Source organism: Molossus molossus, unplaced genomic scaffold, assembly GCF_014108415.1.
Source record: "Molossus molossus isolate mMolMol1 unplaced genomic scaffold, mMolMol1.p scaffold_m16_p_6, whole genome shotgun sequence".
Lineage (NCBI taxonomy): Eukaryota > Metazoa > Chordata > Mammalia > Chiroptera > Molossidae > Molossus > Molossus molossus.
Window position 1 is genome coordinate 117,746,798 of NW_023425399.1, and position 26,373 is coordinate 117,773,170.

The window sequence follows — 26,373 nt, forward strand, 5'->3', positions numbered from 1 at the left end:
AAGTCAGAGTTTTCCGACTTCATCAGCTGATTGGAACTCGGGTCAGGTCTCAGCAGAGCCGTGGGAACGGGCTGCGCACAGGCTGTGCTGTTCTGTCTTCTCCACGCTCAGCGTCGGGCGTGCGCAGCACATTTCCAGTGACTTTTGCAAGAATTTTATTTTATTTTATTTATTGTTTCATCCTCACCCGAGAACTTTAAAATTAATTTTTAAAAGCTACAGAAAACAGAAACAGTAAAATCCGGAGTATGGTAATTAATCATTCTAACTTTATGTCATTCTTTGATTTTTAGTTTGGTAAAAGTCTATTACTAAACTAATTTCCCAGTTTCTATATAGTCTTAGCATATTTTACATATAGTTTTTTTATATACTCTTTTAACTCCAGGTTCAGAATTCTGTAATCAAACCAGCCATGGAAAATACTTAAAAATACTTTATTACATACTTACCTTATTACCTGTCAAAAGTAAATACAGATTCCGTTGAAGATATATAGGATTTTTATCTTTAGGTTTCTATATGTCATAACACTCTTCGAGTCTTAAATTAGGAATTCACAATAGAGAGGGATTTTCTTGATTCACATGTTACTAGAACTAAACAGAGACTGCTAATCTTATACTTAAATATGTACTTGTTTCAAATTTCTTCCTGCTTTGGAACTTGGACAATGATTACAAAGTAGCCGAACAGCCCTGGCGGGTGTGGCTCAGTTGGTTGGCATTGTCCCGTGTCTGAAAGGTTGCTGGTTCGATTCCAGTCAGGGCACATGTCCCGGTTTCAGACTCGGTCCTCAGCAGGAGGCGGCCAATAGATGTTGCACTCCTACATAGATGTTTCTCTCCCCCACCCCCTTTCTCTCTCTCTAAAAAAATCAATTAAAAAAAATTTTTTTTAAGTAGCAGAATATTAACCTTTAGGGAATCTTCAGAATTTTAGTCTGAAAATGAGAAGGAACAATTTTTATGGAATAAAGTGCTGAGGGTCATGCACCCAAGATCCCCACTCAGGGAAGGGGCCCTGTTGATGTTTCCTGTCCGACCTCAGCACTGACCTGTCATGATGTTCCTGCTTAACAAGCAGCGCTGCGGGCAGGAGACTCCATGGTGCACTCTGTTCCGGTCAGCACGGTACCTCGGCCCCGTGCGTGGATGGCTGTGTCTGTGTCCACCCTAGAGACTGCACACCTCACTGAGCAGGCTGCCCCGAGGCCCCGAGACCGCGCACCTCTCCCAGCAGCAGAGCCCACTCTCGCCCGCCCGAAGTGGGGGGCTCTTCCCCTCCTGCCCAGTGCACACGGGTTCCCTCGTGAGCCCCTGCGGCGCTGGGAGGCGTCGTCTGGGCTGCTGTGTCGGGTCACAGTGTGCAGCCTGCATGTGCCTGGTCGTCGTTTCTTACGAGGAGCGATCAGCAGCTCATTTTCTCTGGGAGGAGGAAGTGCCTTCCTGTCATTTGTGTCCACAGCCTCCGCACAGCAAACTGCAGCTTAGCAGACACGGATGTCCCCTGGGGATTCCCGGACCGAGCTGAAGCCAGCCCTGCTCAGGGCTGTCCACTGGGCGCTAAGCGCTGACTCCGAGCTCGTGTCTGGAGCAGGCCTAGCGCACGCGGCTCAGCAGGGAGCCTTGGAGTGGGAGGTGCCAGCCCAAGGGGCAGGGCAAGGGGCAGGGCAAGGGGCAGCCGGGAAGACCTCTGCCTCTTCCAGCCCAGAAAGACTGACCGGCCGTGTGTCTCAGTGGGTGCTGACTGGCAGTCTTCCCGGCAATCGGGTTGCAGTCTGTGTTCATAGCGCTACTATCATAGCAGCGATGGCAGTGGCACAGACTGTGCTGATGGAGTGGGGTGCACTTCGCCCTGGCGGGTCGCTGCCACTGTGCCTGGGCCATCGCCGAGAAGACAGGAGGTGCTCCCGAGCTCCTGAGAGACGGCACGGAGATTCTGAGGGCGGAGCGTGGGGAGAACTCTGTCCCTCTCTGTTTCCTCTCGCTGTGTGGCTCCTGGAACGCCTCCCGTGCTGGTCACTGAGCGTGAAGAGCCAGTTCCTGGGACAGGCCGCGCGTGTGTCACTCAGGCCTGTGGTGAGACCTGGCTTGGCTCCCGCGTCCACACGTCAGTTGCGCTCACTCCGTGTCACTGTCAGCAGTCCCATCAGACTTCTCAGCTCCTGCGAGACAGTCATTTCAGATGAACCTTTACGTTCACATCGTCTTTACATTTCAGGGACGAAGCCTCAGGATCCGTCCGTCACAGTGTCAGGCAGCACCTTCCCCGTGAACATGGCAGCACACGGGTTCAAGGAAGCACCCTCCTCGATGTGTGTTCTGCAAACACATCGAGCCACAGCACCGGGAACTCTGAAACAACCCACACTGAGTGCTGGGGACACTCGGGAGTCCCAGGCCCTCGCTGACCGTGGCCCAAGGGGCCGGAAAGGCCGCACGGTCGGGAAAAGCAAGCGGCAGTGTGTTAACTGCCCCTGAGATAAGCTCTGAGCCGAAGCCCACGCCTGTGAGAAGCCGCCACGCAGAGGACCCGGCCTGACCCGCCGCAGAGAACGACGGCCCCAGGGAGCCACGGTCAGGAGGAGCCAGCGCTGGGAAGAGGTCCCTGCACAGCTGCCGCTCGGGCACCAGCACAGGGCGCCAGGAGGCAGACGCTCCACCGCAGCGGACACAGCAGGCGCTGCCCTGCAGGGCGCCAGGGGCTGTGCACAGGGAGCAGCGAGAGGCACGAACTTGGCATCCAGGTAAAACATCAGAAGACAAAACTGAAAGAAAGGGTAAAGGAAAGCATGAAGGCAATTAGTGATAGAGCCGTGAGTTGCGAGCAGATCGTTTGAAAGTTAATAAAATGGAAAAACTGCTGACAAAAATAGTAAATACAGAACAGTGACAGCACACAGGGAGCACAGTGATGCACACGGAGTGTGCAGGAGACAGCTGTGCGCAGGTTGTGTGAGAGAATGCCCAACACAGCCCAGTGCTGACGCCTCTGACAACCTTCTCAAATAACATGTTCAGGAAAAATGTAACTTACAACATGGAGTCTAAAGAAACACCTAAAGCCCAAGTGGACCAGAAAATAAATTCAAAAAGGCATCAAAACAGGTTTGGGCCACACAGTTCTATGGGTCAGTTATTTTGAGCCACATATAAATCCCATACTATAAAAACTTTCTGGAGCAAGGAAAAAAAGTTCAAAGCCTTTTAAATCATTTTTTGAAGCCAGCTTAATCCTAAATTCAAAATCTGACCAAGATAACACAAAATAATAAAGAAATCTGCAGATGAATCTTATGACTAGAGATACAGAAATCCCAAAATATAATGCCAACAAATAAAACTTACAGTATAATAAAAGATCGTGACCAAGTGGCAGTTATCCTAAGAACACAAGAATAATTTAGTACTAGAAAATATATTAATATAGCTACATTACAGAAGTTGGCAGTGACATGATAATCTTATTTCCATTAGAGACTTTTTAAAAAGTTCCTAAGGTTGAAATTCCGTCCTCACTCCTGACCAAAGGAAACGGCCAGTCCAGCGGTGGTCAGCACGTCGCGAAGCCTTCACATGACCGACTCTGCTGCCCAGCGTCCTCTGTCCCGTCCGGGAGTCCTGCGTCAGACGCATCAGGGAAAGATCAGCCTCCTCACCGAAGGGGGAAAGTGACCACTCGCACATCAAGGGACCGCACCTGGAGAAGAGCAGACGCCTCTGCGGGACCATTGATTAGTTCAGCAGCTGTCGGCCGCCGCCCCAGGAGCATGAGCCGGAGCTGCTCTGGGCGCACACGGCGCGCACGGTGCACACGGTGCGCCCACACCCGGCACACGGCGGCGGCAGCGTCTCCAGCTGTTCTGGGAGCGCGGCCGGGCGGCGCCTGCGTCTGAGCCTCGGTCCTGCCCCAGCTCCGGGGAGGGGCGCCCCGGGGGAGGCCGCTGCGCGGCCCTGACACAGCCAGACCGGCTGCGTGCGCCCGGCCGATGGAGAGCTGACGTCGGAGCTCACTCGCCGGCCCTCTGATATGTAACCTTCCGCTGTCCTGGCTGATAAATCAGCGCACTGCGACTTTATTGATTTACCTAATAAAGTGGGGCCGAGAAGTGTTCACACTGCTCAGAGAGCAGTGGCGGGTCGTGGGCCAGACGTGGAGCCCACGGGAGGTGCAGGCAGTGGGGAGGACAGTCCAGCCGAGGGGCCTGCCATCCTCCTCTCTGCTGGCGGCGGAGGCGGGACTCGAGACCTCCCGGAGCCGGCAATGGACCCAGGTCTGAGGGGTCCGGTGCGCCAGGAAGCGACGATGCTCGGGACCTGGACCGGGACCTGCTGTGTGCCGTCCTGCGCAGTGGACAAGGGCATCTCAGTCTCCTGTTTCTGAGGCTCAGCGGAGGAACCTGTCTGGAGAAGGTCGGTTGAGTGCCCCTTCCTGTGCCTTCTTCATGGGAATTCATTTCTGACTGACTGAAGTCACCGAAAATACAAGACCATTCCCATAGGTTCACTCTCTCCTGCTTTCCGGAAGTCACTCTGTTCCATTGGCCTTAGGCTGACTCTCCTGTGTGAGCTTTCAAATACCAGGAGTGTGTGAAGGGTGAGTTCTGGTGCATTGAGTACATGTGACGTACAATGAAACTGCAATTTAAACTCTGTAAATTGGTGTGTGTCTTCACCATCCAGATACAGTAATCCTGCTTCTCTGCTGACTTTCTTTATGAGATCCTAGAAATGTTTGGGAGATAAAGTTACCATGTTCGGCACGTGACCTTTGCTCCTTTGTCTCCTACAAATCCTCGGGTGTTCCATGTGGACACAGTAGCCGTAGAGGTAGTCAGAGAAGACTCACAAACAGAGGGATTCAGGCCTCGGCTCCTGGAATCAGAGAACCTTGGAAAGCTGAGTAGCAAGCGCTTGCCCGGCGCTGAGCCTCTAGCCCAGTGGGTGTGCCCGCTGACCCTGGCTCTAGGCAGCCAGTACACCAGGGTACGATCCACCGTGGCCTTTGTCTTAGAAAGCGAGACCAAGGGCTCCATCATGCTGCTCATTGCTGGCGGCCGAGAGGTTATCAGAGTGACTCTGACAGCCACAAAGACACACGTTCTGGCGCAGTAAGCTGTGTACATTGGTCGCCTCTCGGCAAGCTTTCTGACCGCCAGCCTGTTGCTTCCCTTCCTGGGAAGTCAGTGGCCTCACCTGTTGCTGGTCTCTCCCAGGTGGCCCTGGTGCAGTGGACAGAGAGCGTCGGTCTCACCCTGGTCAGCAGAGACCTCACGTCCATGCAGCTGAGGACGCCTGGTGGCCAGATCCTGGCCTTCTGCGTCCTACAGATGTTCCCCTTCACGTCGGAGGGCAAGCGCATGGGCATCATTGTCAGGGTAGGTGCTCATCCCGCAGTGACCGGCACTGAGGGTCATGATTTGACTCCGGCAGAACTAGTGAGAGGTGCCCTATCCTCACTGTGACCTGTGTGCAGCAGCAGCAGCAAGCCAGAGACTTTAACGTAAGACTTGTTTATGACCATGAAATTGCTAAAATAACCTCCATTAAATGTTTAACAAATGCCAAACTATACATTGCAAGTTGGCTAAACAAGGAAGCTTATTCAATCAAACTATGAAAAGTTGAGAGGACTGTTCACCTTGCAGCCCAGGGCATATGTCCAGTAACTGGCTTCACTCCGAGAATAGCAGCATCTCCAGGGCTGCAGCTGCGCTCTTGTTCTTCAGAACCGGGCACGGGGCTGAGCAGGAAGGTGCTGGGCGGGCGGCACCGGGCACGGGGCTGAGCAGGAAGGTGCCAGGCGGGCGGCACCGGGCACCGGGCTGAGCAGGAAGGTGCCGGGCGGGCGGCACCGGGCACGGGGCTGAGCAGGAAGGTGCCGGGCGGGCGGCACCGGGCACGCGGCTGAGCAGGAAGGTGCCGGGCGGGCGGCACCGGGCTCGGGGCTGAGCAGGAAGGTGCCGGGCGGGCGGCACCGGGCACGGGGCTGAGCAGGAAGGTGCCGGGCGGGCGGCACCGGGCACGGGGCTGAGCAGGAAGGTGCCGGGCGGGCGGCACCGGGCTCGGGGCTGAGCAGGAAGGTGCCGGGCGGGCGGCACCGGGCTCGGGGCTGAGCAGGAAGGTGCCGGGCGGGCGGCACCGGGCACGGGGCTGAGCAGGAAGGTGCTGGGCCACACCAGGCACCTGAGTGGAGATGCTGCCCTGAGCCATGAGAGCCGCCGTCATCTGAGGAGCTGCGAGGCCCTGGACCTACAGTTCATTGTCCTTCCTGCAGGACGAGGCCACAGGAGAGATCACCTTCTACATGAAAGGTGCCGACGCTGTCATGTCCACCATCGTCCAGTACAACGACTGGCTGGAGGAGGAGGTAACGGCAGACCGTGCAAACGTGTTTACAGTTAGTGAGCGGACAGAAAACCAGTGCCCTCTCCCAGCTGCAGACACTGTGTCCAGGTTTCAGGCCCACACAGTAGTTTGCAAGATGGTGTCTCACACGACGCAGTTCTCAGTCTTCCCGGTCCACCAGGCTGCCCAGGGCTCTGCACGGCCGCGCTGGCTCCGTGGACGCACCTGCCGCACGCAGCTGGGCAGGCCAGGCGGGTGTGCTGGGGACAGAGGCACGTTGCTGGTCACTCACTCTGAAGTGACAGTGTATGTGTAGCCAAAGTTACATTTTAACATACTTATTTTGTAACCTATATTATTTACAAGGAGATTTTAATTAGAATTTTAATCTGATTCTAATTTGTACATAGGATTCACTTTAAAAATAGAAAGTAAGATACAAGCATAAGTAATGCTGTATTTCATCAAATTCTCTCTAAACAAATGTGATTTGTATTTAGCCTCATGAGGTGATATTGTTTGTTGTTTACATTTATGTATTCATAAGAAGCCGGATTTGAAAGTAAAACTAAAGCCGTTATAAACACGAGTCTTTAGCTTGGCCATTGCTATTGTTCTAATGCCCACCCCCCTGCACAGAGACGGCCTGTCAGCCGGGGCCACACCCTCCACCATGGTATTGGCAATATGAATCAATAGCTCCTCCGGCACTGGGATTTAATCAGGGACATGAATAAATTAAACTCCCTGAAGACCTAGTAAAATGCCATAAAAATTACTTTTGGTCATAATGATGTGCAATTAATTATAAAATTCTTGTTTAATTTATTTAGCTTTATGAGGTCAAATCAATAAATGTCTGGCACCAGACAGAGAATGTCAGATTGTCTTTCACAAAGATAACTTCATCAATGATCCTTTGTACACGTATTTCCTCAATGTTGCACTTTCTCCTGTAGATGAATCTTTGGCATCCACACACGTCTTTGTGGCGCTGCTGCCGTGGCCCGAAGGCCTTCGCCCGGGAGGCCAGCGGGCTCTCAGAGCCCGAGCCCCAGGGGCTGTCCAGGCTCCGGGTCTCAGGCGAGCCCCCGTTGGGCTCCTGGCTGCGCATGTTCTTCTCCGAATGTCAGCACCACCAGCACTTTCACTCACCATGTAACAGGGAGGCCGACCCGACCAGCCCTCCCTGGTGTCACGGCGGCCCGGCGTGTCTGCCCCGGCACCGCAGCGCACCGACGGGCCGCCTCCCTCGAAGGCAGGCTTGCCCTTCGCCCCGATCTGTTAGAGGTGGAACAGGAGAGTGTGCGGGCACAGTGCTGAGCACACCACTGTCCCCTGGGGCCCCGTCCTCGAGCTGGGACCCTCCATCAGCTCTCCCTGCCGTCCACGGCCCTGTGCGTGGCTGTGAGTGTCAGGCCAGGTGCCCGGTGGGTGGACGAGGTGCCCGGCACGCCGGCGTGGCTCACACTGTGCGTGTTTCAGCATCTGGTCACCAAGTGGAGTGAGTGAGCTGTGCTGGAGAGGGACCCATAGCGGGAGGTGACGCTCTCTGGGAGCACTAGCTTTGCCCTGGAGGGACAGTGGGAGAGGACTGGCATGTGGCCAGCGGAGAGTGAGCTTGGGAGGTTGTGTGTGCACGGTTTGTCCGCGAGCCTGGTGCTTGTCCCTTGGCGATGCAGGATTTTCACTCCTGTCTCTAATTGTGATGCACAGAAGGTCAGACACTCAAGGTCCCAGTCCCCTCAGTGGCCGGGACGCAGAGCCAGCATCCCCGTGGGAAGCTGTGATGAGGGTGCCGTCCTCTCCCCTTCCCACTGTGCGGACACTGTCAGTCGTAACGCTGCATACCTGTCACCCGTGTTTGAGTTTCTTTTCGTTGAAAAAGTAGCGCATTCATTTGCTGGCAGCGTATTTGCTGAGACACCATCACATTGCCAGCTTCGCATTTTCGGTGCACACTGGGAACTGTCTGAACTGGCTGCTCTCGGGCTGTGGTGTGGAGTCCCGCGCCCTTGGCACCTGATGGAAGTGTTTGAAAAGACCCTGCTCCTCTCCCTGGGCATGGCGGCTGAGCACTGAGCACGTTCGCATCCTGGCACCGCCTTTGCTAGACCGCCCAGTGTAGACCCCGCCCAGTGTAGACCCCGCCCAGAAGTCCAGCACACGGCTGTGGACACAGGCAGGTGCACCGGCAGGCTAGGAACAACCACCCTGGTCTCCGTCAACCACAGTGCCCAGAGCAGGCTAACCGGCGGGAGTTTAGAGCTTTGAAAACATTGTCAGAGTCTGACAGTTGAAAGGCATCAGGGAGAAGGGCTGGCCTTGGGCAGCAGGTGGCCCTGGGTGGCCCGCGAGCCCGCTGCTGCCGTCGACGTGCCAGCAGCCGACCTGCAGACAGGTGGTCCAGATGGACAGCTCGGCGCTCGTCACACCTCGGCTTCTGTGCAGTGCCCCTCACTTCGCACCACACTGCCCGGGGCTCTTCCCCTCCCGGGCCTCACCTCACCCCTGCATCAAGCGTCAGCCCTCCTAGGTTACACCCCGCGGCACAGGGCCAGCGGGAGAGTGCTGTGGTTTCAGTGTTCACAGCCTCGAGGCTGAGAAGTCTGGTTTGAGGTGGGGAGGAACTGTGCCTGTCACCTGGGGAGCTGCATGGTGATACCCCCCCCCCCCCGTGAGCCCTCGCTGCTCGTCCTCGGGGCAGGGGGAGCAGGGACAGCGTGTGGGTCGGGTGGCAGCTCCAGCATGGCGAGCCGTCTCTGAGGCACATCTGCTGAGCACTGTGCCCACGGGTCTGGGCAGCACGCGGACTAGCGGTGGGAGCCTGCCACTCCGGCTCCCTCCCCCACAGGCCGTGGGAGCAGAGACCGAAGCCGAGGGCGTGGTCACAGCACGGCCCGGGCCCCTGTGACCTGCCTCTCCTTTTCCAGTGTGGAAACATGGCCCGCGAAGGTCTGCGCACCCTCGTGGTCGCGAAAAGGGCGCTCACGGAGGAGCAGTACCAGGACTTCGAGGTGAGCAGACTTGCCCCTCCCCACCCTCATGGGCTCTGCTCTCCTGTGAAAGGAGCTCTCACATCCTGAGGTCGCGAGGCCAAGGCCCAGGAGCATCAAGAATAGCCCTCCGCCCGCCCGCCCTCCGTGGCCCAGCCCTTCTGCCCTCTGCTGGGAGGAGAAGGGAGGGTTTCTTTAATGTGCACATTTCCCAGTGTCAGTGAGCCTTGAAGGTGGAGCACACAGCCCGTCTCAGTCCCCAGAGCCGACACACTCAGGCCCCGTTGCGTGCACATGCGGGCCACACGTGTGCGAGCTGTCTGCCTGTCCTCAGAGCCGCTACATGCAGGCGAAGCTGAGTGTGCACGACCGGGCGCTGAAGGTGGCTGCGGTGGTGGAGAGCCTGGAGCGGGAGATGCAGCTGCTGTGCCTCACGGGGGTGGAGGACCGGCTGCAGGCGGACGTGCGGCCCACCCTGGAGATGCTGCGCAACGCGGGGATCAAGGTACCCAGCGGGGCCCGGCCGCCTGTCTGTCCTGACGTTTGTCCACCTGTTTCCCTGTGACTGGCCGCTGTGCTGCGTCTTCCTTACTGACGTGCTCTCTGCGCACGCGGCCTTAGCTGCCCTGGGGTGAGGTCGTTCCCAGGAAGGCCCTGCTCTCCTGCGCGCTCCCAGAGGAGCAGAGAGCAGCTCAGTCCCCAGCAGCCCTGCCTCGGGGTTGGGGCCTCTGTCAGCAAGGAGAAGAGCGCAGCTGCGTTTAGAAGGGAGGCTGGTGGGGAGCGAGGAGCCCGGAGCGCGACGCAGAGGGGTGGGAGGCCGTGCTGCTCAGCTCCTGTGGGACTCCCCGCGGTGAGCAGGTGGGGGTGCCAGGAGAGCGGAGCCAGCGCAGTGTTGGCGAGCACGCCAGGGAGGGGCGCACGCCCGCAGCAGGCACCTGAGAGCCATTCAGACTGAGCCACATACCGACCACCCTGACCACGGGACAGGAGGTGCGATCGTCACCAGGGGTCGCCTGCTCGCAAGGGCGTCTTTCTGCCCCTGACCTGCAGGCTCAGGGTCCAGCGCTCCTTGTGGACAGACGGGCATTCATATCAGCGCCTTACTAATCTCAGTAAGACTTTTGGGTTCTTTTCTCTCACATTCCCGGTTGAAGGGAGCACCCCTCGTTCCCTTCACTGACGTAGGGCCTGATTTCAGATGCCCCCGAAACCCAAGGTGCTGCCTCAGCCGCCCAGCGCGCCTGGCTGCACACAGCCCCACGGTGCCTCCTGTCCGCTGGCTTCTCACCCCACGTTGGCCTCACAGCGTGTCGGGGCCTCGGTCCAGGTCCAGTAGAGCGAACACCAGTGTGCGAAATAAGAGGCACAACCCTCAGACACTGAGGAGAGCCACAGCGCGTGCACCCAGAGACCACACAGGGCTTCCTGCTTCCCGCTTCCAGGGTGCATGTCGATGGGTAACGTGTGAAACACCTGAAGGGTTCAGGCAGAGAAGTCACTGGAAGTTTTTTGCTGTCAGAAAAATAGAGAGAGCCCTGGCCAGTTTGGCTCAGCGGTTAGAGCGTCAGAGAGACCCGGGTTCGGTTCCCGCTAAGGGCATGTACCTCGGTTGCAGTTTGTCCCCGGCCCTGGTTGGTCGTGCGGGTGGCAGCCACTCGATGTGTCCCTTCACGTCGATGTTTCTCTCTCTCTCTCTCTCTCTCTCTTCCTCTCCTTCTCTGCCACTCTATCTGAACAAAAAAAAAATGGAAAAATGTCCTTGGGTGAGGATAAAAAAAGAAAAAGAAAAATAGAGAGAGACCATTTGGTCATATGTTCAGCGTCCTGGTTTTGCTCTTTTTACTCCAGGGATATTTATGTGCATAATATGTGCCTATGTGACGTAAAGTCAGTGTACGATTTAATACAACGTTCGGCAAACTGCCCGTTTGAGCCCCGTTTCCAGCTGAAAACCGGCCAGTTGGACCGGGGTCTTCAGATCCTCCCAGCTTAGCTCGTGGCCAGTGACGATCCGGCCTGTGTGCTGCGCGGGCTGTGCGTGCTGCCCACCGCCTCCAGGTGGCAGCTCTGAGCCCACACACCGCTTGGCCGCGGTTGTGAGTCAAGCAGAGACTTAACATGGGCTTTACCTCTACTGGCCACTGTATTTTGTTGTTGTTGTTAATCCTCACCTGTGGATATTTTTCCATTGATTTTTTTTTTAGGTAAAGTGGAAAGGGAAGAGAGAGAGAAACATTGATTGAGAGAGACACATCCATTAATTGTCTCCCACATGACCCCAACTGGGGCTGGGGATCGAACCTGCAATTGAGGTACATGCCCTTGACCAGGAAGCGAACCTGGGACCCTTTGGTTAGCAGGCTGGTGCTCTAACCACTGGGGAAACCAGCCAGGGAACCATCTCCCATTTTCAAGTTCACTGGCACTGGGCACATCTACAGTGTTGCACAGCTGTGACAGGAACACTCCTGGACTTCTTGTCTGTGACTCTGACACTGTCCCTGCCCCCAGCCCCTGACACCCCCCGTCTGCTTCCTGTCCCTGTGAGTCTGGTGACCCCAGGGAATTCGTACACGTGGAATCAGGCTGCCGTTGCTCTTTCATAACTGGCTCGTTGCACTCAGCACGGTGTCCCGGGGTCCATCCATATCACCTGTGGACGGGCCACGTTCTGCTCACCCTCGATGGGCACATCCAGCTCGTGTGGATTGTGACGCTGTAAACATGGGTGCAAAGGTCCTGCCAGGAGAGACACTTGAAGAGACGAGGTGTAGCAGCAACCAGCTCACTGGAGCACTGTTCCTAGATATGGATGCTCACCGGCGATAAGCTCGAGACGGCCACGTGCATCGCCAAGAGCTCACACCTGGTGTCGCGCACACAGGACACGCACATCTTCAGGCCTGTAAGTCTGCCCACGGGTTTGGATTGCAGATGTATCACCTCGCAACTCAGACCTACTGGTTCTGTGGGAATGTGTATGCCATTACCTATCAGTCACTGAATGTCACTTTTAAAAGAGATATACTGCAATTTTCTTATCAATTTATAAAAATGTCATAAATAGATTTCTATTAGTTACAGTAACTGATCAAAAGCTGCTTTGTGTTAGAAACAAGTTCTGTCTAAATTTAAAAGTACTTTTCTGTTGTTCTATTAGAATTATTTATACAATGAAACATCCGTGTTAAAGCAGCCACAGTTCTCTTCTGTTCAGCCTGCGGAAGGGCAGGTTGAGACAAAGTACATCTTCCTTAGTACACTCAGCACAGCCGTGCCGGCGGCCTGTGTCTGGTCACCACCGTTTCCAGAGCAAATGCCCGTCCTCAATTAGCTCAAAGAGAATTAATACAAATGATCTAAATTTATGTGTTTACTGTATGTATTAGCTGTTTTTAATCTAATTCCAACAAAAATAAAAGTTTCTTGGGTCCTGATTGATGGTCGTGAGCAGACACACAGTGTCTGTTTGGAATGCAGCGCTTGCACCTACAGAAATAGTTATTTGAATATAATTTACATGTAAATGTAGTTTATTTCGAAACATCAGAATCACAAATTAGGCCCTGCAGACGACAATTTGCAATTACATTATTAATGATTCTGATAAAACTTCAGATCAATTTTTGTTGACTTTTCAGTGTTATAGCACAAATTAAGATTTCCACAATAAAACCTACCTATTTAAAGATGAGTCTGAGATTAATTTGGACCACATGAAACTTTTAATTTATTTCAGTCCTGTAATGTATCATTTCTTTTATGCCCCATAAAATCTCCACAGAAAGAATATCAAAAACCAGTGTGTTGGTTACTGAAATGTTTTCATTCTAAAATTAATGACATTCCAACATTACGATCTGATTTTACTCTTTTAAATCATTCCGCCCTTCGCGTGTTTGTTGGCTTGAGCTGGGGAATAGCGGGAGGCTGCGGCGCAGACGAGAGGCTTTAGGAAGGTGGGCCCTGGTGCCGCCTTATGGAAAGGGGGGTCTTTTAATAGACCTTGACCTCAGGTCACCTGAGTGGGCCCCGGACGCTGGTCCCGGCTCCGCTGACGTCACCCCGCGGCTGCGCCGAGACGTGGTCAGTGGCCCGGAGCCCGTGGACTCTCGCGGTAGAGCCCGTGGCCGGCCCGAAGCAGGGCAGCCGTGGGCCCCTGGGTGCCTGCTCCCCTCCCGCAGGCGCCGGCTCCTCTGCTCGCTCGTTTCGCCGTGACCATGGCGCGTCCGCGGCGCTGGTTCCCGGCTGGAGACTCGGCTCCGCGCGCAGAGCGCCTCGCGGTGGCCGACGCGCGTGGCCGGGGGTGCGGCTGTGGTCCGCGAACAGGCGCCTGTCGGTGCCTCTGATTCCGACAGCACCGGGGCCCTTTCTGCAGGTGGCCAGCCGCGGGGAGGCCCATTTGGAGCTGAACGCCTTTCGTCGGAAGCATGACTGCGCGCTGGTCATCTCCGGGGACTCCCTGGAGGTGAGGCCGGTCCCAGCCCTGCTAGCGGGTTAAGGGCCGAGTCCAGTGTCCGCGCAGCGCGGAGTGGGGCCGGGGAGCGGGCAGAGGCGGGGCCGGGGCCGGGCCGCTGTCCGGGGCGGTGACCGCCTGTGTTGCAGGTGTGTCTGCGGTACTACGAGCACGAGCTGGTGGAGCTGGCCTGCCAGTGTCCGGCCGTGGTCTGCTGCCGCTGCTCGCCCACGCAGAAGGCCCACATCGTGAAGCTGCTGCAGCGGCACACGCGCAGGCGCACCTGCGCCATCGGTGAGCCACGCCCCTGCCCCCCCGCCCCCCGCCGTGTCGGCCACGCCCCTGCCCCCCGCAATGCCGGCCACGCCCCTGCCCCCCCGCAATGCCGGCCACGCCCCTGCCCCCCCCCCCCGCAATGCCCCCCACCCCCCGCAGAAGCCGGCGGGCTGACCTTGCCGGCAAAGTCCCCTTCGCTCCCCAGCTCCAGCCTGTCTCCTGCTGTGAACGGGGAGGGCGGGCGCGCGCGCAGGTCTCTCCCTTCATCACGGTCGCGTGTGCTCCCAGGTGACGGAGGGAACGACGTGAGCATGATCCAGGCCGCGGACTGTGGGATCGGGATCGAAGGGAAGGTATGTCTGCGCCGCCTGGGGCTTGTGCTCGGCAGCCGACGCTGGGGGCGCAGCCTGCGAGGCGTCCTGCGCCAGGCCCAGCCGCGCACGGGGAGGGGGGGCGGTCACTGGGGTCACTGGTCGCCTTGAGGAATGCAGGGCGAAAGCAGAGAGGTCCGTGCGGAAACCCTCCAGGCGCCTCACTGTGCTGAGTGACCTGCAGGCCCCTCCCTGCAGAGGCCACCGCACCCTCCAGCACCTCGGCTGACCATCGGACCTGCAGCTTGTCTCTCGTGCTTGACACAAGGTCATTTTTGATGTCCGGGTGTCCTGGCTGGCTGTGCACTGTGGTTTGGGGGTGTCTTGTGCACACACACAGCACCCCAGGAAGCCCTGGACATGAAGCAGGTTGAGGTCCAGCTTTTCTTGGCCTGCTCTGCTCCTGTGCTGGCTGCCGCGTGTCGGCAGAGCCGGGGGGAGGGGGGGCCTCCTCGTTGAGCGGCTGTGACTTTGTGAGATGGCAGGAGGTGGTGTTTACATACATGGTGACAAGGAGGCTCGAAAGCCGTCCTGAAGGTTCCTGAAGTCCTGGGGCTGGTCCCTCGGCAGCCCTGTGGTGTCCGCCTCTGCTGGATTTCTGTGGTGCCGACAGGCCTCACAGGAAGGGTCCCGGCGTCCTGGCGAGCCCCTGTCTGCGTCATCAGCTCCTGGTGGCAGGCGCCGCCTCCCCCTCCAAGTGCCCCTGCTGCCCTCACAGTCACGCAGGGGTCTCAGCCTTCTCTCTGGGCGCAGACTTGACGGTTCGAGGTGCCTGTCGTTGCAGGAGGGGAAGGCGGCCTCGCTGGCGGCGGACTTCTCCATCACGCAGTTCAAGCACATCGGCCGGCTGCTCGTGGTGCACGGGCGCAGCAGCTACAAGCGGTCCGCGGCCCTCGGCCAGTTCGTCATGCACAGGGGCCTCGTCATCTCCACCATGCAGGTGTGCGGCGGGCGGGGGCCACCAGCCGCCTGGGGGGGCAGGGGCTGTCGGGGCCCGTGACTGGCAGTTCTGTGCTCTCTCCCAGGCCGTGTTCTCCTCCGTCTGCTACTTCGCGTCTGTCCCGCTGTACCAGGGGTTCCTCATGGTCGGGTAAGTGGTGGGCAGGACGGGTCGGGTGCATGATGCCCATGCCTGCGCTCACCCCGGCCCCATCCTGGCTGTGAGGCTGGGGCAGCTGGTTAAAGGGCACATTTCTGTGCTGTGTCTGTCCGCTGCACCGGGGCCCCGCCGCCTGAGTGGGTGCGGCCTGTGGATCAGGTGGCCGTGCAGCGGCCAGCACGAGAGTGAGCCCCGCCTTGCGCTCCCCGTCCTGCGGGAAGGTGCTCCTGCTGACCCCTCTGCTCTGGGCTCAGGTACGCGACCATCTACACCATGTTTCCAGTGTTCTCGCTGGTGCTGGACCAGGATGTGAAACCGGACATGGCCATGCTGTACCCGGAGCTCTACAAGGACCTCACCAAGGTACGGGCCCGGGCTGGGCCGCCAGCCCCTCGCCGACCCAGGGGCGCCATGCAAGAACGTGCACGTGAGAACGGTGCGCTTGGGGGGCGCTCCCGGCAGGTCCTAGACCTGGGCTCTGTCTGTCAGATGTTTGTTTTCTTCAAGTTATGGTTGGGATTTTCATTCCGAGTTAAACTTCATCGGGGGGACATAATCAGCAGAAACCAGCACTTCTCAGACGTTGGTGACGGAGCCCGACGGCACAGAGTTCTCGCTCTGAGGAGGCTCCCACCCGCTAGCAGGTGGCGCTCCAGCAGTCAGAACCCGGAGCCTCCGGGCCGGACCCGCTGCACTTCTGTCCTCGAGACTCTGTGTCCTGGTCGCGGCGCTGCTGAGAAAGGCCCACCCCCTGAAACTGCAAAAGATCCATTTGTTTGCCTAAGTCTGTGCTGTTAAGGTTGAAATACTCCCGAAGAGGGTGTTGAGTTTATCGTATTTGTTGTGAAGGCATCTTCATAGCACAGAACACCTGCTCCGCGGGCAGGGGACCCGCTCAGCTCTCCCAGTACGCGTCTTGGCGACTCCGGAATCTTCCTGAAGCGACACTGAGAACACAGTCCACCAGCCCCCAGAAACATGTAGGCTGGCAGTCGGTCACCTGAGACCCTCAGCTCGGTGTCTGAGGCAACAGTGACCTGTGGGGCCGTGGAGCCGGCCCAGACCGAGTACGGGCCAGCGGCCTGCAGCAGGGGTGCTGACCCGGCTCCACGGAGCCGCTGAGGCCGGTGCACACGGCGCCGCGTCGCTCCCACCGCCAGGCAGACGGAGCCGGCTCGCCAGGGCGGTGCAGCATGAGGCGAGCTAGCAAGCATCGCCATCGGGGTGATGGCGTCGTGGTGAATATTACAAGTAGAAGGAAAAGGGTTTAGATGAATCTCCCAAAAGGATGAAATCGTCACCGTTCAGTGACGTGGAATGAGGTCCGAGAGTCAGACACCACGGGCAGGCGTCGCAGGTACTTCCATTCAGTCGGTCGTCATCCTGTCTCCAAGCTGCAAATACGCTGACTGCGCTGCTGCTCACAGGAATGGGGTGCGGACCGGGTGAGCCCGGGAGACGTGGACAGTCAGGGCTCAGCCAGGGCAGGGTCACCGCAGGTCGGCCCAGGCGAGCTGCCTGGTGGTCAGAGGGGGTTCTCAGCAGCTCCGTCTGCACCAGGAGGGCCCTGAAGGCCAGGCAGTGGGACGCGTTGGCCGCGCCATTTTTAGGGGTTTAGACTGCCCACCGCATCGCAGTGGACGCCGGAGCGGCTCAGGGACAAGGAGGCGTCACAGGCTCGCCCTCAGCTGCTGCGAGTCCCGTGCCGTCGGCCGATACGTGGGGGGGGGGGGGAAACAACGCGCGGCTCAGATGGAGTGAGGTCACGTCAGGGCACCAGCTCTGCGTCCTTGTCGTGGTGACGGCAGTGCCCTGAGGTCGGCGCACGTTCTTCATCGCAGCTCAGCCTCAGTCACTTTCTTCAGGCTCTTCTGTAGGATCCAAATCTGTATTTTCTGTCTTTACACGATGTTGTCTAAAGATCTGACATACTTCACGTCCTTTGGAAACAAAGTAGCACTAAAATCCTCGCCCCCTGCCCTGGCTGGTTTGGCTCAGCGGTTGGAGCATCAGCGCTGGACCAGAGAGTCTGCGGCTGTGGTTCATCCCCGGCCCTAGGTGGGCTTGTGCCGGAGGCAATCCGTTGATTTGTCCCTCACGTCGATGTTTCTCCCTCTCTCTCCCCCTCCCAGTCTGTCTGAAGTCATAAATGGAAAAGTATCCTCAGGTGAGGATTTTTTTAAAAAATTGAATTAATTTTCGCCCTGGCCGGTTTGGCTCAGCGGTTAGAGTGTCAGCCTGTGGTCCAGAGAGACCTGGGTTTGGTTCCCGCTAAGGGCATGTACCTCGGTTGCAGTTTGTCCCCGGCCCTGGTCGGTTGTGCGGGTGGCAGCCACTCGATGTGTCCCTTTCATGTCGATGTTTCTCTTTCTCTCTCTCTCTCTCTCTCTCTCTGTTCCTCTCTCTCCCTCCCACTCTACCTGAACAAAAAAAAAAAAATGGAAAAATGTCCTCTGGTGAGGATAAAAAAAAAATGAATTAATTTTCCTCTGGTGCTGGAGAGAGTCGAAGCTCCTGAGTGTTCAGCCAAGTTGTCTGCACACAGCAGTCCCAGCACTGTCGGGACTGACAGCAGTCGTCCGTGAGTCTGTCCGTGTGGCCCTGTAATGGCCCTGAGACGCGTCCCTGGTCCCAGCAGCCACACGGAGCCGGGAGAGGATGTGGCCCAGGGTCAGGCGGCGGCATGAGAGGAGTGGGAAGCAGGGCGGTGTGGGGACCGAGCGTGAGCTCTGAGCAGGAGTCGGGGTCGCAGGGAACAGACGCCTTAGAGTCGCCGAGCACCGGAGCGGGGGCCTGCACTCCGAAATGAGACGTCCGCTCTTCACCCCTTCTGAGAGCATCTGTGCTGGGCGCGAACAGCCCCGGCCCCGCCGCGGAGGTGCCCAGTGCCACACTGCTCTGCCCCCCAGGCTCCCCCGCCCCGCCCCAGATGCAGGTGCTCGTGCTGCTTGGGGGTGAGCCGGTCAGCGGGGGCACAACTCTCCCTCCTCCGCCTCCCGCAGCATCTTCCTGCTCCAGGGGCAGTGCCAGGGGCGTGGTGTCGGTGCCTCCTGGAGGCCTCACTGCTGCACGCCGTCGGCACAGCCACCGGGGGGCCTGGGTGCTGCGGAGGGGCCGCGGCCTCTGCTGAAAGGCCCCGAGGGGTGCCAGCCCCCTGCCCCCTGGGCAGCCAGCCCCCTCCAGGGGTGGCTCAGGCTGGAGCTGTGAATTCAGTCACCAGCCCCTGGTCTTATATTTGTGAGAAATTAGACGACCGACTGCAGAGACGTCTGGTGTGTTGTACCGATCGTCCAGACGCCCAGCGGGTGACGCCGCGCCGTCCTTGGCAAACGTCTCCGAGACCAGCGTTCGAGCTTCGCTGCCTTTATTTTCTGCTGAACGGGCTCAACATGCTTTGACTTCTGAAGTGTGTGTGTGAGTCCTTATGTGATGTTTGAATAATGGCGATGAGGCAGGGGAAGGACATGAAAACAGAGGTCGGAAGGAAGGAATGAAAACATCTGTCCGGCACCACAGTTGTCCGCAGAAAGCCGCCAACAGTCCCCACACGCGTCAGATGCGAAGTCTCGGGGGTTGTGGACCGGAGAGGGGCCGTCTTTAACCGTGTCTGCATACAAGCCACGAATAACAGGTGTGAAAAAAATTAACAGTATTTGTAATAGCACAGAACACGAACTACTTTGGTTTCGCTAACAAAACACGTAGGGTGTATACGCTGGAAACTGGAAGGTGTGGATGGATGTTCGCAGATCGGAAGACTCAACGTTGAAGGGTCCTGACCAGCAGATTCTGAATCTCACATGGACAGTCAGGGGAATAGAACCACCCAACAATTTTGATGAAGAAGACGAGGTCTGAAGACTTTCTGTGAGACAGTGGTCATGGCAAAGGAGACACGTCGGTCAGCGGCCCAGAATCGAGAGCCCACAAGTACAGCCGGACACATCAGCCGGGCTTAGTCCTGACGGGAAACGTGGAGGAAGGGTCGCCTGGTCAACAGCCGTCTCCCGCGGGCGGGACAGACCCTCCCACAGCAGTTCCCTCGAGGTGGCCCTGACCTGGCCGTGCCGGTGAGACCACCTCCAGGAGCAAAGTGCGGGACCTCGGGTCAGGAGGGGCCCTCCTGGAGGGAAAGGTGGACGCACTGGACTGATGGTCATCCGACCTGCGGTCGGCAAATGGCCCGTTCAGGGAGCGAAGGGACAAGCCGCAGACGGCAGGACACAGCTGCAGGCCTGACGTGGGCCTGTGCCGGACACACAGCCCTCAGGCTCAGAAGGGAAGCAGCGGTCCCCAGGGACAGGCGCCTGGCCAGCACCCGCAGCCTGTCCGCATGCCGGCGGTGTGCGGGCCACCGTGAGCGTTCCCGCTGGGCGTTGAAAACAGACCAGCACGCGGCCGGGTCGCAGGAGAGCGGCAAGGCTCTGACACACCAGCTCCGGCAAGCGAGGGGCCAGTGGGCCGTCGGCCTGTCACTGCGGGGTGCAGGCGGCCCAGCCCTCGGGGACACGCTTCAGCTGTGGGTGAGGGAAGCCCGTGCTCAGGTCGGCCCAGCAGCCCTGGGAGGCGAGCCGTTCCCGGAGCCCGCGCAGAGGTGGCGTCACGCTGCCACGTTGCCCAGCCCGGAGCCGACCAGCGGCTTTCTCCCCGTGCCCGGTGCCGCCCCGGGGCCAGGGACAGCGTAGGGGACAGCGTTGTTCAGCACACAGCGGGACCTGAGCTGCGTGATCCCAGCACGCGACCCTCGGGAGGGTGCAGCCCAGCGGTGGCCCGGTCCGGGCGACCCAGGAGCTGTCGGGCGGGCTCCGTGGGCATCGCAGCTGCACTGGTCAGAGCCCACAGAAATGGGGCCACGCATGGGGCACAGACTGTGATGCGTGCATCTCCCTGCATCAGAGACGAGACACTCACATGGGGGGTGGGGGGGACAGCATGGAGGTGACCCTGAGTCACTGTGGGGAGTGTCTGGCTGAGGCCGCAGCTGGTGGGTTTTCCCGCAGGAGAACTGCCCCGAGCAGGGGTGGGTGGTGGCTGGAGAGAGGCCAGGTCGGGGTGGAGGCGGGCGGTGAGGCTCAGGCAGAGGGAGCCGGGAGCCTGAGGGTCCTCCGTGAGCCGGGAGCATCCTCCTCGTGACCAGAAAGTGAGGGGCACTCGAACCACCAACCTGAGGGCTCAGTGACCAGCCCCAGAGCCTCCCCTGCCCACCTGCGGGCACCCACCTCGGGCCCTGTCCTGGCTCCGCCCCCCCCGGGGCACACATTCCAGCCCCCGCCCCTCCCCCACTCCCCCCATCACCTTCCAGGTCCCAGCTCGTCCCAGGGCCCCTCCCCCCCTCGGCTCCCGTGCACGGCACCGCGCAGCCATGTGCACAGGCTTCTGCCCAGACCCTTGGCCAGGAGCTCCTGTTCCCGGGACGGTGCCGTGTGGAGACGGGCGCACAGGGTCCGGGGAGTCACCAGGCCCAGCTCAGAGGACTTGCGGTCAGCTCACTGTCTCTCCGTCTCCCCAGGGCCGGTCCTTGTCCTTTAAGACCTTCCTCATCTGGGTGTTGATCAGCATTTACCAAGGTAAGAGCCCTGCTGCCCGCCGGTGGCCGCAGCCTCTCCCTCGGTGCCCTCGCCTCCCGGGACCACCGCAGCACCTCTGCGGCCCTGTGACGGCCGCCGGCCTTCCGGACCCCACGTTCTCTGATCAGTGAAGGTCACCTAGACGCTCAGCCTGCTTGTTTGTTTTGTTTTGCTTCTAATTTTTTCTTTATTGGTATTAGAGAGAGGAAGGGAGAGGGAGAGAGAGATGGAAACATGGATGAGAGAGAACATCGACTGACTGCCTCCTGCACGCCCCCCACTGGGGATGGGCCTACAACCTGGGCATGTGCCCCGACCCGGAATTGAACCCGCGACCTCTGGGTGCAGGGTCGACGCTCAGCCACCGAGCCCCACCAGCCAGGCTCAAACTGTTTTCAACTCGATGTAAACCCAGAAAACCTCAGCGAGCAGTGGCTCTTCCGGGGGGGGGGGGGGGGGGGGGCGGGGCACCAGGTTGCCCAGGTGCAGGCGCCCTGTGGACTCCAGGCCCTGCACCAGCCGCGGCCCACACGCCGAGTGAAGGGTCCGCTCCTCCCAACACTCCGCAGCCAGCGCCTCGTGGGCTGTCAGTCGGCGGGAGGGGGTGCCCGCCCACGTCCCCCAGCGGCCTGGCCCCCGGGACCTGCCTCGCGGCTCCGGCGTGGCACTGGGGCCTCCATCCAGGCAGAACGGGCGGTGAACTGCCACCTGTGTGTTGCAGGCGGCGTGCTCATGTACGGGGCGCTGGCGCTGTTCGAGTCGGAGTTCGTGCACGTGGTGGCCATCTCCTTCACAGCCCTCGTCCTCACCGAGCTGCTGATGGTGGCGCTGACCGTGCGCACCTGGCACTGGCTGATGGCCGTGGCCGAGCTCCTCAGCCTGGGCTGCTACGTGGCCTCGCTCGCCTTCCTCAACGAGTACTTTGGTGAGCTGCCGGGCTGTTCTGGGCCGTCCGCGCTGACTCGGACACTGACTCTCACGCGGCTTCGTCGCGGCTCACAGGGCCTCAGGGCCTCGAGCGCAGGCTCCGTGGGGGGGGGGGACTCGCTGCCGTGAGGATGTGAATTGAGTTGCTCGCCGTGCTGCGCTCAGAGGAGTGGGCGTGAGCGAGTGAGGCCCCTTCGCTCCGGGCTCCGTGGTTGGGCAGCTGCTGCTCTGGGAAGCGTGTCCAGCGCTCACAGGGCTCCGTGCTCACGCCTCAGCTCCACGAGCGCCGTGGCGGTGCCGGGACCTCGTCCACGCTGGTGGGCGTCACTGCACCCGTGTCCCTGGGCACAGGCCCATCCCTCAGCTCTGCCGTCGCCAGGCGACATGTGAGGCTGCACAAGAGCCGACGGCCCAGCGCTGGGCAGCTCCCTGCACCTCCCCACACTCAGGCGGCCTCTGACGCTTCCCCGAGCTCAGGCTCCCTGGGAAGACTGCCGTGGGCGCCCCAGGGCCCCGTCCCTGTTGGAGACACCGCAGCGTTGCTGCTGGACGCCTCTGACCCTGGCCAGGCCCACTTCGTCTCCTCCCCACACGGGCAGGGCTTCGTGAGCCCCTCCTTTAAGGGTTTTAAATCGGGCAGAGAGGAGGAGTGTGACACTTGTCCTCCGTCCCGGGAGATGGGATGGGGACCCGTCGCACTGCCGCAGAGCACAGGGGGAGCTGCTTGGGCCACACTCGGCTGGGCCAAGTCTCCAGAGGTTCTCGGGGAGGGGTGACGCCCCTGCCCTGCTGGGACATCACCAGCAGGATGAGGCCAGTGACTCCCACGCTTCCAGGCCACTGATTGGCTGTAGCTCCTGCGTCCACGGCAGCCGAGCTCACGGCCTCAGGCGAACCCGGCAGAGTGCTCACCTGGCCGGTCACTCCTGGAAGGTGGAGCCCACGCCCCTCGCCCTGGAGCCCCTCCCATGCGCCCTGCTGAGGAGACGGCCCCTTGTGGACTGAGCACAGCCTTCGGGAGAGACTGAGCCCGTCTCCTCGGCCGCCACAGCCGCAGCAGGAGCCCTCTCTGCGCTCGGAGGGAAGGGTGCCCCTTCGCAGCTGACCTGTCGGAGGGGCGGGGCGTGACGGTGGCCCCTGTGGGGGGGAGGTGGAGGAGCTCACACCACTGTCTCCTCAGCAGTGATGCTGCCAGGGGAACAGAGAGCCCGGGCTCTTGTACCAGAACGTTTCCGACAGACGGTCCCGGTGCCCACGGAGCAGCTGTCCCAGGCCGTCTGCGCTTGTGTTTAGGAGCGAACGTTGGGTGTCTGCTGCGTGGCCCAGAACCGGCTCCTGCTGCGCACTTCCCACGGGGATCCCCCACACCGTCACCCTCTTGCTTCTTCACCTGCTCCTTTCTCACCCGCTGAAACCGCAGTCTCCGCGTCTCCCCGTCTGTCCTCCGCTGTCTGAGCCCGTCCCGTCCATAGCAGTGTCTCAGGCAGGCAGCGTGGTCGCTTCTTTCAGTGGTTCAGGGACGGAGCAAGAGGAGTGGTCGAGACACTCACCGTAGGAACAGCCTCCCTCTCTCAGCTGCTTGCTGATTCGCGGGGGCATCTCCCGTGTGGGAAGGAACTCCTTTCGGGCTCCACTGCCCCCACGTGGGGGCCTCTGGGCGACAGTTCATCCCCCCGAACACATCTGCCTTCCGGTGATTGCAGTTGAACCCCTGGAAACAAACGTGGTTAAACACAGACCGTGACGGGGTTCTCGGGCTTGGACACAGCCCCGTGCTCCCCGCACCTCCCGCTAAGGTGGTCGTCCCGCCTCTGACCGTCGACGGGTCTGCCACTCGGAGAGCGAGCGCAGTGACTGTGGGGTCTTCACGTGCCTCTTCCCTGCGGGGATCTGCCCGAGGGCCGCGGGGTGGGCGCCTGGTGGCGCAGCCTGCTGTGTCCCTGCACCTCTGCTGGCCCCTGGGAAGGAGGAGCTGGGCCACACTGAGCACCGCACCAGCCCGCTGCCGGGTGTCCCCCGGGACCAGCACACAGGTGCCTGAGCGGCTGCCCGCTGACCAGCCCGGGGTGACACTGGGCACACACCCTGACGCTGGTTTCAGGGTTCCTGTCCGGAGAACGGCACCCCTGGTGGCCAGGGACAGCAGCACCTCACACAGGCCTGCGGTCCCCTGGGTGCCTCGGGTCTGGCAGTGATGTGTGGGGGCCCACGGGGCGGGGGGTGCGGCCTGTGTGCGGTGGGCGCCTGCAGCTCCCCAGCTGCTTCTCACGCTCGCTCTGCTTCTCCTGCAGACCTGGCCTTCATCACCACGGTGACCTTCGTGTGGAAGGTGTCGGCCATCACCGTGGTCAGCTGCCTCCCGCTGTACGTCCTCAAGTACTTGAAGCGCAAGCTGTCCCCGCCCAGCTACTCCAAGCTGACCTCCTAGCGCCGGCGCCGGCTGCACCCTGGGGTCCCAGGGCGTGTGGTGGCCACTGGCTCGGGAGCAGAGCAGAGCGGGCCCGGGGAGCGTCCCCAGCGCGGGCGGTGCCGCCGGAGGCTCCTCACCTGCAGGGCTCGGCCCTCCCTCCTCTCCGCGCGGACCAACCAGCTTCCGTGTCTGCCGAGAACGAGCTCGACCGTCACTGTCGCTGCGTCCACCTCGCTCTGGCTTCTGGGATGAGCAGGGAAGCTCGTCAGTGCTCTGCGGTGTCCTCACATCCAAGTGCTTCCTTCGACGTTAACAGAAGTCATTCCTCCTCAACTAGAATAAAACCCAGATGCTGAGCGTCTGCAGCTCTTCCCGGGGACGTGTGTGTCACTGCCGGGCCTCCCTGTGGGGCTGAGCACAGCGTGTGTCCCGTGGCTCCTCGCGGGGACGTGTGTGTCCCGTGGCTCCTCGCGGGGACGTGTGTGTCCCGTGGCTCCTCGCGGGGACGTGTGTGTGTCCCGTGGCTCCTCGCGGGGACGTGTGTGTGTCCCGTGGCTCCTCGCGGGGACGTGTGTGTGTCCCGTGGCTCCTCGCGGGGACGTGTGTGTCCCGTGGCTCCTCGCGGGGACGTGTGTGTGTCCCGTGGCTCCTCGCGGGGACGTGTGTGGCACTCTTGCATCTCCCACTGGGACGGCTCGTTCACTGCGCCCCTCCTCCCGGCCGGACGCCCAGTGCTCCTGTGGCAGCTGAGCGGGCACCAGGTGGCGTCTCTGCCTCAGGGCAGCGGTGGTGTGTGGAGGCCTCGCTGTGGGGACCACCCACCCCTGCTGCCCGGGCTGCACACGACGCACTTCCCCCTGTGCCCAGGCTGGTCCCCACCCAGCACAGGCCCCCGCTCCTGTGAAAGGGCGGGAGCGGCGCCCGCAGGGAGCACACAGGCTCTGCGGCTTCGGCGGCATCTTGCCCACCGCTCCCCTCTGCTCCGGGAGCCTGGCGGGTGAGGCTCCCCGACTTCCCGCGTGCGGCTGCAGGCCTCACACCAGGCGTCCACCTGTCCACTCCCTGGCCAGGTCCGCAGGGCCCGCTGCCAGCACTCGGCCCGCCCGCGGCTGCGGTGAAGCCGGAAGCGGGCGGCGCCCCCACACCTGGCGGCGCCCCCACACCTGGCGCAGGGCTCAGCCGGGCTCGCGGTGACCTCGGGCGTCCTTTCTGGCGCCGTCCACAAGGTGTCGCTGTCCACCGGCCTCAGCCCGCACGGCTGTGGGGCTGCCCTGGAGTAACCCCGGGCCTGGGCCGACCGGACCTCACGTCCCCAGCCCCCCGAGGGAGCCGGGCAGCGGGGGGGGGGGGGGGGGGGGGCACCGGCCTCCTCGGGGACAGCAGACGTCGGCGCTGCTGCCCGGGGATCGAGATGGTTTAAATCCAGACGAGCTTTCGCCTGTGACCTGAAGACTGTCCGGCCCGGGAGCTGGCGGGAGGCCGTCGCGGGCCAGGTGACGGGCCTTCGGGCCCCCGGGCACCCGGCTGTGCACCTGGGGCCCTGGGAGCCCCTCGCTCCGAGGAAGGGCTGGCCCGGCCCCGCCCGGCCGCTCGCACTGTGCCCGCGGGTCCTCGAGCTGAGTCGTCCTGGGGGGCCGGGCGGGGCAGGATCGGGCCGGTGACCGGCTCCCGAGGGCGGGTCAGAGGGAAGCCGAGGAGCAAGGAGAGTCCACACGCCGACCCGGGCTGCGGCCACGCGGAGGACAGCGCCTCGGACGGCCCTCGGGGGCGGGGGGACAAACGGGAGCCGAGGGGGCCCAGGGGCGGGCCTGGCCGGTGCTCACAGGCCGTGGTGGGTCCTCGCCCGCGAGCCCCGGGAGCCGGTGGGGGGCGGAGCAGCAGGGGAGCCGGCTGCGTGGGTGCCCGTCGTGAACTGCGTGGA

General features: G+C 60.6%; 1 protein-coding gene across 8 annotated transcripts in view; it reads left to right on the plus strand.

Annotated features, from left to right (window-relative positions):
• The window catches only part of ATP9B (ATPase phospholipid transporting 9B (putative)), a 158,305-nt gene extending 133,484 nt beyond the window's left edge, over positions 1-24,821 (plus strand). For 5 of the 8 annotated variants that reach the window (XM_036244270.1, XM_036244271.1, XM_036244273.1 and 2 more), the window contains 14 exons: positions 5,219-5,380; positions 6,280-6,372; positions 9,284-9,367; positions 9,681-9,851; positions 12,153-12,251; positions 13,725-13,814; positions 13,952-14,096; positions 14,367-14,431; positions 15,234-15,389; positions 15,475-15,539; positions 15,803-15,911; positions 21,058-21,115; positions 21,837-22,040; positions 24,334-24,485. In XM_036244270.1, coding sequence (XP_036100163.1) covers positions 5,219-5,380; positions 6,280-6,372; positions 9,284-9,367; positions 9,681-9,851; positions 12,153-12,251; positions 13,725-13,814; positions 13,952-14,096; positions 14,367-14,431; positions 15,234-15,389; positions 15,475-15,539; positions 15,803-15,911; positions 21,058-21,115; positions 21,837-22,040; positions 24,334-24,470 — 1,638 coding nt within the window. In that variant the 3' untranslated portion in view covers positions 24,471-24,485. Of the gene's footprint in view, positions 1-5,218; positions 5,381-6,279; positions 6,373-9,283; positions 9,368-9,680; positions 9,852-12,152; positions 12,252-13,724; positions 13,815-13,951; positions 14,097-14,366; positions 14,432-15,233; positions 15,390-15,474; positions 15,540-15,802; positions 15,912-21,057; positions 21,116-21,836; positions 22,041-24,333 lie in introns of all 8 variants that reach the window. The other 3 variants (XM_036244276.1, XM_036244277.1, XM_036244272.1) reach the window with 3 other exon arrangements.
• The last annotated feature ends 1,552 nt before the right edge of the window (positions 24,822-26,373 follow it).